The following is a 14,341-nucleotide window of genomic DNA, read 5'->3' as shown; positions in this document are numbered from 1 at the left end:
ATTTAATGCAATATCTTTTTACATAACAAACGTATCTAAAATTGCACAGCATTCATCTTAATAGAAATTAAATTTCAATTCTATTTGACAATACTGTCTTGTTTCTATTCTATTTATTCTGTTTTGTTTAGTGGTCAGAATCTGACTTGAGCAGGTGGGTCCTTGGCAGATTTCAGGAAACAATCAGTGGTATAATTCAGCTACCACTTTGTCTCATCTATGGAATGTTCTAAGTGGTTTCCAATTTCAAATTTTGTTGACAATTGGGGCTAGTTATGTACTGGTCCCAGCATTTTTTGTGTACATGATCTTTGGTTTTCTTAATAGTAATTCTTCTGTCTTTTATGTACTGACTTCCTCTGATGTTTTTGACTTCTTTGTGTATTCTTAATGGGTTGTTTCCAAAGGCAAGATTCACTACTTAAGGCTATATGTAAAGATATGTTCAGAGCCCCATTACCCATGAACCACTTCTGAGTAAATGTAAGTCCAAGCACAGCTTTATGAAATTCCTACCGAACATCTGAAGCTCCATCACTGTACTTTGGAACTGCAACAATTCCCAAGACCAAAATTCAAATGGAGGTTTCCATGACCCCACTATCTCAAGTTGTCACATTGTGGACCCAACTCCTTACAGGCACTCGCAGTGATCATATTCAAAAATGTGCAGATTGACTCTTGAACTGTGATCACACCAGTATGACTCCTGTGAAAAGATGTGGTCCTACCTCCATTTGCAATTGTCAAGTAAACCTTACTTTGCTATTGCTAGCTACACAACCTAGAAAATTCTTTCTGAGGCTGCTGCACACTTCAGTTGAAAGAATCAGATATGATAGGCTTAGTTCTTAGTTTTGTGCAGCAAAGGCATTATGGTCCCCGACTAAGCTTCCCGTTTTCAGTGCAGTTGATAATAGTTGTTAGGTCCTACTCTGAGACAGATCTTAACTGGTTTATCTTTTTTAAACTTGTTCTGAAATTGGTCCTAAACCACATTGGGTTTTGTGTTTGTTTGCTTTTACTCTGCCACATCTAAAACTTCCTAATTTTTTGACTTTTTTTCTTCAAGATTTCAGCCTCCTAATATTAGCCTTCATAATCTCTTAGAGAATGCGGTTTTATATTGGTGCTGCTGAAACAAAACGTTCCACTTAAATACCGTAGTGCTTATTCCATTGCTTCCTTAGCTGTCTGTTCTGGCTAGCAATAGTATCAATATTCTTATTTGTACTTTGTTCTAGATGCATATAACTTCTGGGAACAACAAAACAAAAAACACAAAAGCAAACACACACACACACACACACACACACGAAACAAAAACACAGTAGTTTATAAAAGCAGATTTTTACAAAGGAAAGTAGCTTTTGGGGATTGGGACCATCTGTAACTGTTGTAAGCCTGACTTCTATACAGACTTGCTCTTTAGCCCGAGGGAGGCCACTTAGCAGCTCTGCACCATATTTTTGAAAGCCTAAGCAATTAAAGACAAGCTGATTTCTTTCGTCAGCAATATGAAGAGAACACACCCAAACACTACCCATGCATGTGCGATGCATCGTGCTGTATAAAGGCAACTCAATGCCTTCAGTTCTTCCCAGCTACTGGCTGAGATTGGGTCGCTGCATTTTTCTGTTTGCTGCTTTCAGATGTAGTTATTGCCTTGTGGTTTACTCTGGGCATGTTTTATTATTTATTTTATTTGCTTATTTACTTCCGTATTCTCCATTTCAAGATTTGATGTAAACATGTTCTTATGATGGGCATTTTCCCAAAACATATGGCGATGTTCAAGATCTTTGCTATCTCTGCAAATCCCAGAACCTGGAGAAGTGCATCATTTGTACTGGGGTTGAGCTACAGGGCAAGATGATGTGGGGACCTGTATGTCCTCTTTTCTAGTAGTTGCCTGCCTACTTGAGAGAGGATATCACTGAAGTTTTCTTCATACAAAGCATCTGATCCAAGTCTTCTACTCTCGGTCTGCTACTGTTAAATTTAGGACTTTCTCTTCTCGTTTTCTGTTAGTATGGGAAGTATGAAGAATTCTGGATATTCTCCATGAGTTCTCCACTGCAGACATGTCCTCACACACACTGATCTTAGCTGGTATTGCCAAAAACAAACAGGAGAGATCACATCTAGCTTGAGAGCAGAGGCTGTATTTACTCTTCTTACCATCATAACTTATTTAAGCTGTTTGGGATTTACTCCTCTCCAACAATATAAAAGGACAGATTTGGCAAGATACTGTTCTGAATCACTTTTTCAGTTCAGTGCATTGGACTATTCAGCACCTGTTGCATCCTTTCATCATCCAGTTTGTAGTGTGGGTTTATTTTCCCGGAATACTGGGAAAACTGGGGGAGAGATTGCCTCTATAGTAATTAGTGAATGCCTCTTTAGGTGTGGTGTTCATAGCTATTCTGTGCTTCACCTAAATGCAGGATCTTTCACAGATCTTGGCCCAAATCCTTGATTCTCCAGTAGAGACTACTTTTCTCCGTTGAGTACCTTGGATTCAAAAGTACGAGCCTGCTTGGCATGTGCATTTCTGAACGCATATTTGTTCATCAGAGGACTCGAGCTGTGTTGCATATCACCAAGACCTCTGATCTTTCCGCCCATATTTTCTTTCCTCCATCTCTACCCCCCCCCCCCCCCCCCCCCCGGTCAATGCCCAGCTCTGTTGCTTTTTGCTCTGCAACCCTTCAAGCAGCAGAAGTGCTCCAGGCACGCTTGCTTAAGCACATGACTCAGGACTAAACAGCCAGCACTGAAACACTTAGGTTTTTTTCCTATGTACTCAAAAGACTCAAGTGAAGACTCCTCCTTTGTGCTTTCCCCTCCCACCCCAGCCAGATATTTCTGTCGAGGTCAGCTATTTCTGATGAGGGGTGCTGCTGCAGAACAGACTGCTACCCAGCAACGCGATGTGCTGCAGACTATCCAGGTTGAGGGTATTGCTGGCCATGTTGCACAGCGGCATGCAGCTGCGTACTGGGAGGTGGCCTTTGTGCATCAAGCTAGTACAGCTTCAGGTAACCTTTTCACTGACACTTCTTAATGAACCTCTTGGTGACCGTCCCACAGGAGGTCAAGACATCTGCTGTTAATGACAGATGGCAGGCAGTGGCCGCAAAGATGTCTGTACTTTCTTGAGATAGATCTGTAAAAAAAGAGACACCTCTTCGCAGCTGGGATGTTTACTCCAGCTATTCTGAGCAGTAAAAATCAGAGTTTCTTGAAGAGCTTAATATGTACACATCAGCCTCCCGAACCTCTGAAAGTCCTCTGTCCCTGTTTGCCTTGTACTTTCCTCCATCTGAATGCCAAACATTTCTGTGGACAGTTGTGAATGGAGTTCTTGCAAAGTCTGGTATTTAAAGCCGCATCTATGTGATAAGAATGAAATGTGAATACTTATTGACATGCTGTTTTCAAAAAAAAAAAAAAGGCAAATGAAAGTATTTTGCCAACATAGTGGTGTTGTACCCACCTATTTAAATCTCTGTAAAAAGTTAGCAAAAATGTTTTAGGAAGTTTTGGTAATTCTTACAAGAATTATGTCACGTGTACAGGGCATGTACAAGTTCATGTCTATACAGGAAAGTGCCTGGGATTTCTTTTACCAGTATCTATTTTAGGCTAGCCTTACATTAGGACACTCTTATTCCACATGAAGAGAGCCTTTTTTTAGATCACTTTGGGAATTGGATTAAATTGCAATGAAGTGCTCTTAATATAGAATGTGTTCACCTCAGGAGTTAGTGTGAAATAGCTGGGTATACTTCACGTTTAAACCTTAGCCTATTTTGTGGTAGCTTTCCTCTCTAGATGAGCCCCAAGAGATGTCCTTACTTAACTCTCAAATTTGAGAGCATTTCAAATGAATGCTCTGGTATCATAACCTGCAGCTCTGAGAATATTGAGGGACAAGATAGGAGAGGGCTCTTCTTATGAAATGTTCCCAGTATTAAGTGACCTCAAAAAGGAGTCTGTAACCTGGGGAAGGTTTTTCTCATTTGTATTTATTTGTAAGGAAAAGAAATACAAATAACTCTTTGCTACTGTGAAATATGGCTGGGATTTCTTGATTGGAATGATATCAGAGGGTTTGGGGCTTTTTTTTTTTTTTTCTCTCCTTTCAAACATCTTAAATAACATCTAAAATGATGGGAATAGTCATATGCACTTTTTTTTCCTGTTTATCAGTATTATTTTGACTAGATTAAATGGAAGAAAAATCACTCCAAAGTGAGTATAAAACAGAAGTGGAAAGGGAGAAGAAAGCAATTCTAATTTGTCTAGATGCCAAGATAAAGGAGAAAAAGAATTTATTCACCCAAGGAGCGTTAGTTTATATATTTCAGGTGAAATAATAAGGATGGAAATGTGTTTGAAAAGCCTTTTTCAGTTGTTAGGAGGGCTTTTTTTTTTCCTTCAATCTAAGACAGCAAGTGGAAAGTTTACTTAATGCCTTATGCATAAAAATACATAGCTCCTTCTCAGAGGTAGCAAAACTTGATCAGACTTTTTAAGAGCTTTGTTACCAAATTACATTAATAACATTTTGCCTGTTGTTTTTTACATGCATAGTCCTAGCAGATGTCAAGGCTAATATTTTGTTGTTCACATCTTTTAAAAGTACGCAGACGTCGTTTTTATCACTTGTATGACTTAAAGTGTCCAGACAAAGAAAACTTGAGGTAGAAGACATGCTGTTTTCTCTCATTATGATTGCCCACTTTCAGCAGTAGAGTGTTACGTTCTTATTAGTTGCATTTTGGGGGTTGGAATTACAAGTTTCTCTTTACCTGTGTGCTTATGCTATGAGGAGGAAAGACATTCAAAACCAAAAATAATTGCATAGTCTATAACCTATTAAAGTGAAATGTGACCACGAATGCTGCCATCTTCCTAACGGTGTCATTGTAAACATATTTGATTGATGCTCTAAGTAACAAAAGAAACAGAGAAAACTATCTACAGAAGGAAAATATGGCTACTGTAGATCATATTGCTCTAAATGTGACGTGGCAGCCAAGACAAAAATTGGTGTAGGGTCGAAAAACTTTTAATCAAATAGGGAAATACTACCTGTGTGTTTGTTTGTATGTGTTTTTCATCTCATGTTAGCTTTGTCCAAAAAAACAGTGTCTTGTAAGAAACGTAGGTTAACAGGTTTCAAAGAGACATTTAAAATCCATGCAAAATACAGGGAAAAGAGTAGGAATTAAGGGCTTTTTAGAAATTGAAGATAGACACTGACAATAAAGCCTCGTAGCCACTGCAGGATTGTTTCTCTCTACTGCTGACTTATAGTTGCCTGTTGCAGATGCTTCACAAAGAACCACCGCAGTAATTCACCAGTTAGGCTGTGCTTAAAACATGCACTCTTCGTGTATGGACAGGTGACAAATTTGCAGAAACAGGAGGTGGCTGAAGAATATATAATGTTTCCCTATGTAACTGCTTCCCTAGAACAGAATCAAGAAGTGGCTAACTTTATTTGAAAAGATAAAGTGACTGCACATCCCCGCTTCTTCCCCCAACACCAAGGGTCTGAGGAGGTTTCAGCCCCCGTGGCAGGGGATGACAGTGATCAGCAGCCCATCATTTGACCAGGTATCGCTGTTTCCCCTCCTGGTCACATCTGAGGCTGCCTGTTCTAATGCTGGGGTTGTGCAGAGTAGTGTTGGTAAAACGGTTGGTTTGTGCGCTGCGCCAATGTAACGCTGTCTCCTGGAAGGATTTATGTGAAGTGAACCTTTCCTTCGTAAGTGACAGATACCTTCTGAACACTTTTTCAGAAACATGGTACGAAACAGTATTTTAGGTGAAAGTCACAACAAATTGAGTTATTCTTTTCTTCTTACAAATATTTGGAGAATGCTGGAACTGTTACTTGATGCCAAAATGTAAATGCTGTAAATATATATACTGGGACAAAAAAAATAAAAAATGGTACACGTATAGAGTAGCTCTTTGGAGCACATACGGTTTTGATAGATACTCAAAACGAGTTCTAAAAAACTATAATCTGTGCCAATACACCGCAAATATTTGCTTTGTAATTGCTGAAGCAGAGGTGGAAAAATTACCGGAAGCTGTTTTATATTAAGTTTGCATTGCAGTATCACTGTCTGGGGTTAGAGTCTCATGTGAAATACTTGATGTACTGCAGGGTTAAAACTGTGAAAACTTAGCAGTGTGTACAGTTACAGTTTGCTAGTACCTATGAATGTGTGATAAGAAACCACTGCTTGTAGGCAAAAAGGGAACACGAGGCAACCTGTGCTGGACAACTGATATGAAGTCTGGTCATTTGTACGTATGGGGAGTACAAAACGGTATAGAAAGGATGTTATCTGTTGGCATAAAATGCAACTTCCAGCACTGTTTTTTGTGTATTTTTGTTTTTAAAATCAGTTTTGCAGATCTTATTTTTCTCTCTCCCATGCTTGAGTTGAAATCAGTTAAAATTACAGTATTATTTTTGCAGTTAACAATTCAAGAAATTATTGTTGCTGGTGTTAGTCCATTTGCTTATTCAATGGATGCTTCTTATTAACCATTTTGTTACTTAGATTAGGAGAGGAAGTGGTTGGCGCATTACTGTACAGGAAAGGTGTGAGGGTCCCTGAAGCTCACTAAGATGACTGTAGACACATCTCAAAATACTGAGTGATTGCATGATTAAAATGGGAGATTACTTGCACTGCAGATTCATCCCAAGTAATGAGGAGGGGGCAAAACAGAATTCCGTACAAAAACTCTGCCTGTAGCAAAACATAAAACTGTACCTGGATAATGGCTGGTTCTTGACTATGTGGCACTGCTCAGGAAAAGGTCCTTGGATTTGTTTTGGGTGGTTTTCTACAAACATTTGCTCAGTGCTAGCTTAAAATAAAATAAAGTAGAAATTATCTTAGAAAAGGATAGAAGACAAAAGAGGAGGCTTGAATATGGTGCATTATACAATCCCCATCTTGAACATTGTGTGCCAATTTGTTCCAAGATTTAGCTGAAGAGAAAAAGATATAGAGAGGAAAGGGCTTTGGAATGGCTTCTAGAAGAAGAGAGGGTAAGTGGATAGAGATTGATCGGTTTGGAGGAGGTATGTGCTGACAGGATGAAGGAAGTAAAAAAAAGTACCTTGCAGAACTTACTGCCAAAACTTCTTTTGGAAGACAAAACTGGAGAGGCCTTAAAAGTAAATTGGACAGTTTCATGGGAGGTGAGACTTTGAATAGATGGCTTTGGGTGCACCCTATGATTACAGACATAGAAATTATAGGAATCTGTAAATTTCCAGTGGCTGGAGTTGAGGAAAATAGTTAGCATTGTTCACACCTCCCATCTTCCTATGCTCATTCCTCAGGCATCTGAAACAGCACTGTGTCAGGCTATGTGAACTAAACCGAACTTCTCAAGAATTTGTGAGACAGTAACAGTAATGCATTTTGATTGTTACCCCCTTCATATTTTGGGGAGATGGCTGTTTTGTGTTATTGTTGTCTTCTGCCAGTGGGATGGGGATGATACCTTAGCTGTTTTTCCCCTTTTTCAGCTCCTGTATTTTGTGTATTTCTTCCTTTTGACGAAGATCAGTTCTTCTTATCTGTTATCCATAGCCTCACCCGCCCCCCCTTTTTTCTAAGAGTGCTGCATGAAAATGGTGACTGTTATCAGGTTTTGATCAACAGCCACAAAACCCAAGTACTGCTAATTTCATTTTGCATCTGTATGCTGAAGCTTTAAGCACCAGTAGTATGTCTTCACCTTTAAGATGATCACATTATGTTGATTATTTTTGTAAATATGAGCTGTTTATTTTTTAAGCAAACATTGTTCTGCATTAGTTGATGATATCCAGGATAAATTGCTTTCTTTCAAGCTTTTTTTTTTTTAAAGGGGAGGGCCATGGTTCTTTGTCTTTGATTTGCTATCTTCTATGAAAGCATTAAAATGCAGAACATCTTTTTGGTTTGTTATGAAATACACATTTTAAAATTGTAAAATATAGTTCTAATTAACTTGAAAATAAGTAACCCCAATGCAAAATTATCACCTGTGGAAATATATGGAAATACACTTACTTCTCTGTGGTACGTTTTTTATTTTCATCCACATTTGCTGCAACGCATGCCCAAGACTGCCCAGTGATGTAATCCTTCCCTGTTTATATTTATCATGAAGCTCTGCTTTACATCTCTGGGTTGTTTCTTCACTTTCAAGGACTGGATGCCAAAGAAACAGCCCCCTACACTTCAAGGTGTAGAACATCGCAAACATACAGTGCTAGTAATAAATACTGATGAATTTGTTTTAACTCTGTGGATGCCATTCTCTAACTCGTAAGAGTTGGCTAAATCTCCCTGTGCAGAAGTGCCATTTCTAAAGCAGACGGGCCTTTGGTTTCAGTCTAATTGTCCTAAAAGTGTGTTTACAAGATGAGATGGAAGAGACTTCTTCCACTGCCTTGCAGCTGCCCCTTGTTTGTGTTTGGAAACTAACTATTGACAAGTGCGGACAAAATTTATATAAGAAAGCTAAAACATCTCTTGCCAATTCAATAAGCATGAAAAGTGTGGTGTTTACATTTTGGTCCATCTTGCCAAAAGTTTTGCCTCTCAGGAAGTATATAACCATTGCCTGTTAAATCTCAAAAGTAATTTTCTGCTATTCGAGTCTGTCTTTATCTGGATGAGTCGTGCGCAAAGATCTGCTCAAAGTTCTTATGCAAGTTTACTAACTTGGGTTTTTTTTGATGGTGGTGGTTTGCCTTTTTTTTTTTTTGGCTTAGTCTAGTCTATTGTGCTCTCTGGGTTCTCCACTTTTTTTCATGATGGCTAGGACAGACGCAAGAAGATCTTATATCAAAGTTTAGAAATTAGATGATATTTCAGTTGTATTAATATACTGTTCATATGGAAAAACAAACCGTTGTGGATAGTGATGCAATTTCATCTCAGTTTCCTAAAGAAACGTGGGGCAGCAGTGTTGTTGCTGCAAATTCCCTTTGAAGGGAATCCTTTTAAAGGGGTGTAATCCATGCAGTATAGTTTATAAGGGTAAGGTATCTAAAGCATCCCTCATCAATTTCACATTTGGTCTGCATTAATTTTTTATTTATTCTGCTGAAATGAAAAAGGCAATTTGATAAGATGTGAAAATTTAGGAATAAACACGAATCTTCTGTGACAATATAAACTATTTTTTTTTTCCATTTCATTTTGTTCACATCTATTCTCCCTAAGGATGATTGCAAGCTGAATTCAGCTTCTTACTCCTTTCACTTTAAACAATTGAAAAATCTTGAAGTGTCTATCCTTACAAAAAGTGTTGTGGTAAGAGAATTAAATTACTCATATGACAAAAAAGACTTCAAAAAGTAAAATAAAACCTTATTTCATAGCTCCTTTGGCAGGCAACTTGCCTAATTAATTAGAACAGAGTTATAATCAGATGTATTTATTTAGAAACATTTAGAATTAAAACTTATATTTGAAGGCGTTTTCTGTAATACAGATAGAAAAATGTACAATGTTCTAAAGTTTAATTCCATTAGTCTTAAGATTATATATCTCATTTCATATGGGTAAAATTAAGCAACTTTTGAATATAGTCAAAATGTGGAGACTCGCATTATTTAGGTGAGTCTTTTAACACCTTCAGTGGACCAACAAGTGTTTCAAGTATCGTATAGAAACATAAAAAAAAAAAAAAGGTAATTATAGTATAACATATTAGAATGTTCCAAATCTAGCTTCTTCAGAAAGTTAATGAAGAATGAAGCAAGATCCACCAGTGACATGTAAATAGGTGGTTAATTAAATGTGTTTTAACTCTGCTTCTTAAAAGGCATCCTATGCATGATGTCCTGGAATATCTGTGAGATAAGGACTGAAGTTATCCAGAAGATTTTAACATAGACTTAGGCTTCTGTTTTCAGCAAAAGACTTTCAAACCTCTTGTATCTTGGCCTGTGATGCATTTTTCCAACATTTTTAATCCCACTCCTCATGCACACCTGATTACTTTGATCTAACAAACTTTATGGGTAGTTTACATGAAAATTTTAACATACAGATGGATAATAGATCCAAGATGTTCTCTTACTTTCTCTTATGAATGCTAATTATTTGATATTATGTCTCTAATGTGGATTATAGAAAAACCTGTCCCTTCTGTGTTATGAAGAATGGCCTGTTTACTTGCATTCCTTCAAATTCTGTCTATTTAAGTTACTGGGAAAAGGACCAGAAAGACATAATGCTCTATTCTCTATTTGCCAGTTTTAATAGCAAAATTGTTTAGACTTGAGAAATATCTCATTGTCTATGAATCCATTAAAATATCCATCACTGCATGTGTTTTGATTCCTTCCCAAAGAAATATAGTCTTTATTTTTTTCTTCCTTTAAAGACTACCATGCTTTATATGATCTTGTCAATCAAGATCTCTATCTGACTTGCTGTAGGTGTCATTTTCTTCCGTTTATTATTTTTTGTGTTTTTTGAAACAAAAGACATCTGCTTTCTTTTTGTGATCTTGATGCTGTCAGACCACTTAATGTTGGAAAATGAAAAAGTAGAGCATTAGTATATTGTGTGATTTTTATTTTTAAACAAGTAGAAACCTACTGAAGCATGTTGGTATTAGGAACATTTAGTAAACCTTTCCCTCCTTTCTAAAAAGAAATTTATTTCTTGGTCTGCTTTGCTTCTTTTCTCCTAAACATAAAATTCATTTGCCTGGATCCCTTTACCACTTTAATTTTGTTCTGTGCACACTGTATATTTCTGTAACCTTGCATTGACTTCCAGGGGAGTTTCATATTTATGTGTGTTCTTAATAATATGACTAGCATGTTTTCATGCTAATAAGGATCTTGAAACTGGTGAACTAATTAAAATGTTATTAATGGAAGGTTACTGTTTAAACTATTTTACAGGTACATCCACCTTTATGGAAGCATTAGCAGCCAATGGTACAACCAACATACAGACTTCTGTAACAGGAGTGACAGCCAGCAAACGGAGGTTTATTGATGACAGGAGAGATCAACCTTTTGATAAAAGGCTACGTTTCAGTGTGCGACAAACGGAGAGCGCATACCGGTACAGAGACATTGTTGTTAGGAAACAAGATGGATTCACACACATTTTGCTATCAACGAAATCATCGGAAAATAATTCACTAAATCCAGAGGTCAGAACAATTCTGATTTTGGGGGGTAAGGGTATGGGAAGAATTATAAATCTCTTATTTGCGTTATTTGCACCACTTATTCAGGTATAAGCATATGCAAAATGGCACTTAGATCTTTGTTTGTAAGATATTATACATCCAACTGAATTCTAGTATAATTCTGATGAATTTATTTAGCTACATTATCGGAATATTTTGATGGATTGTCTTTTATAATAAGTATGGCAATTTGTCAAGTGCAACTTGAAACAAACTTTAGCCTGAATTAAGTTTCTTTTTTTCTGAACTGGTTGCATATGCCATCTGCTGTCCAAATTACAGAAATGCTGAATGAATTCTGTAGTTACGGATAACATCTATTAGATCTTTTCTTAATGTTTTCATTATCTTACCGTAATTACATTTTAAAATGTAAAGCTTCTAATACTCATGGTTTTTTTGGTTGTTTTGGGGTGGTTTTTTCGGTCACTTGCTTTTTGTTTTGTTTTTGTTTTTACTTTCTAATATTTGAATAATGAAAAGAAATTAACTTTTCTAATATCATGGTTGAATGGATCCTGAGGAAAAATTAAGGATGTTGAAGACTGGGATCCCTCATTGTGGAGGGGAAAGAACAGTACGCTACTTTTTAATGATATAATAAAAGGATTCTAATGAATTTTTGATTTTTCAGGTAATGAAGGAAGTCCAAAGTGCACTGAACACAGCAGCTGCAGATGACAGTAAACTTGTGCTGTTTAGTGCAGTTGGTAGCATTTTCTGCTGTGGTCTTGATTTTATTTATTTTATACGACGCTTAACAGATGATAGAAAAAAGGAAAGCACTAAGATGGCAGAAGCTATTAGGTATGTAAAGCTATCTTCAATCATCTGAATGGGTATTTTTCATTGTGTAGTCTGGCTTGCTTTATCTCTTCTATTTCAGAAGTCTCTAATTCAACAAGACCTCAGATGTTCACCTGCTATGTGATAAGTGTGCAGCACTTCTTTATACTCCCTGGCCATTTCTATTTGGGTTGTCATTTCATGCATCACTATTTATACTATTAAAATTTTACTATGAGAACTGGTATTATGATAATATTTCTCCAGTTGAAACCAATTTTAAAAGACTTAAACAGCCATGGAGTTTCTGGAAAACTAATTTAACACACAAGACACAAGATGTGCACTGAATGAGTAACGATACAGTGCCTACAGAACAGTGGAATGATGGATATTTCACAGAATTAGACTAATAGTAGTGAACGTCATCCCAGTGCTAGGTTCCAAACCTAATGTTTAAATAAAATGAGCTGAGCTACTACAAACTAGAAGAATGTTTAGGGAAGAAATGTATGGATATTACATCCATAAGTACAAGGAAGTAGATTATAATCTGAACACTCTGCTTTTGAAGGCTTGAGATCTTGGAATAGCTCTTGCATGTTTCTAGAATACTAATACTCCTTCAGAGACCTACGTTCAGTAGTTACCAATATGTCTCTGAACTCTAAAATTATGAATAAATCACAGTATTTTTTAAATAAGAACCCTACATTCAGCATCTAAAACTAAAATGAAAAATCATCTGTCATTCAGAACACAGGATTGCTTCACAGGTGCTGACTCAACTGTATGATGTACAATGTATTCTAAGCAGGCCTCAGAATTTAAGAGTCACGTGCTTGAACTAAATATGTACAACTTCATCATTATATGTGATAGTTATTAACTAAGAAATGTCAGCATCTTTCTTTTAAGGTGTTGAAATTTTCCCATCCACGTTTTGTATCTGTATTTTTACTAAGAATATCTCAAAGATATTTAGTGTTTCAGAGCAGAGAAACACCTAAGTATCCATACTTTAACAGTACTGGAATGAACTGTCTTTTTGTGTCAGTGAGGATGAGAACACACATTTGTAACTTAATAGCATAGCACATCATCCAAGAGGGGGCTGTGAGGCACAGGAATATACCTCAAATGCTTCTGTATCAAGGAAGGAAACTCTACAACCTCACTGGTAATCTGTGCCTGTGCTCAGTCACACTGCCAGTAGAGAAGTGCTCCCTGATGTTTGGATGGCACCTCCTGTGTTTCAGTTCATGCCCACGGCCTCTTGTCCTGGCACTGGGCACCACTGAGAAGAGTCTGGCTCTGTCCTCTTTGCACCCTCACTTCAGGTGTTTGTACGTATTGGTAAAATCCACCCCACTGCAAGCTTTCTCTTCTCCAGGCTCAACAGTCCCAGCTCTCAGCCTTTCCTCATAGGAGATTTGCTGCAGTCCCTTAATCAGGTTTGTAGCCCTCCACTGGACCCTGTTGTGTATACCCACATCTCTCTTTTACTGGGGAGCACAGAACTGGACACAAGATCCAGTGCTTAGTAGGGGGGATGGATCACCTCCCTTGACCTGCTGGTGACGCTCCTCCTAATGCAGCACACGATACCATTAGCCTCCTTTGCCACAAGGCAAGTGCTCAACGTGATGTCCACCAGGACCACCAGGTCCTTTCCTGCCAGGCTGCGTTTCTTCTGGTTGCCCCCCCAGTATACACCTGTGCCTGGGGCTGTTCCCCCTCAGGTGCAGGACTTGGCACTTCCATTTGAGAGGCTCCTGTCAGCCCATTTCTCCAGCCTGCAGAGGTTCCTCTGGATGGCAGCATAACATTCAAGCATATCAGCCGCTCCTCCCAGTTTTTGTCATCAACAAAATTGCTGAGGTTATACTAAACCCACTGTCCAGATCATGAATGAAGATGCTGAACAGGTTGGACTCAGTACACGCTCCCAGGATACACCACTGGTAACTGGCCTCCAAGTAGATTTTGTTCCACTGATCACCACTTGCTGGGCCCAGTCATTCAGCCAGTTTTCAAGTCCACCTCACCGTCTGCTCATTGAGTCCATACTCCGTCAGCTTCCTTACGAGGGTTTTATGGAGGCAGTGATGGAAGCCTTTCTGAGGTCTAGGTAGACAATATGTGCTGCTCTCCCCAGGTCATGTCAGAGCAGGCTATTATCAGGTTGGTTTTGAAAGTGACATTACTGCAGAGATGAATTATTACTGAGTTCTCAAGGACTGGTATATTTTGCTTTTAATATGAGTGCATGTGTTTTTGTTTTTTTTTTTTTTCT

At 37.9% G+C, this 14,341-nt stretch overlaps 1 protein-coding gene across 2 annotated transcripts in view; it reads left to right on the top strand.

The window, feature by feature from the left end:
* The window catches only part of CDYL (chromodomain Y like), a 105,442-nt gene that overhangs the window by 84,790 nt on the left and 6,311 nt on the right, over positions 1 to 14,341 (top strand). For both annotated transcript variants that reach the window (XM_066992468.1, XM_066992469.1), the window contains 2 exons: positions 10,964 to 11,220; positions 11,894 to 12,066. In XM_066992468.1, coding sequence (XP_066848569.1) covers positions 10,964 to 11,220; positions 11,894 to 12,066 — 430 coding nt within the window. The remainder of the gene's footprint in view (positions 1 to 10,963; positions 11,221 to 11,893; positions 12,067 to 14,341) is intronic.

The sequence above is a fragment of the Anser cygnoides genome, chromosome 2 (assembly GCF_040182565.1).
Source record: "Anser cygnoides isolate HZ-2024a breed goose chromosome 2, Taihu_goose_T2T_genome, whole genome shotgun sequence".
In the NCBI taxonomy this organism is placed as follows: Eukaryota; Metazoa; Chordata; class Aves; order Anseriformes; family Anatidae; genus Anser; species Anser cygnoides.
Note: the sequence above shows the minus strand (reverse complement) of the source record. Positions and strands in the feature narration are given on the sequence as shown.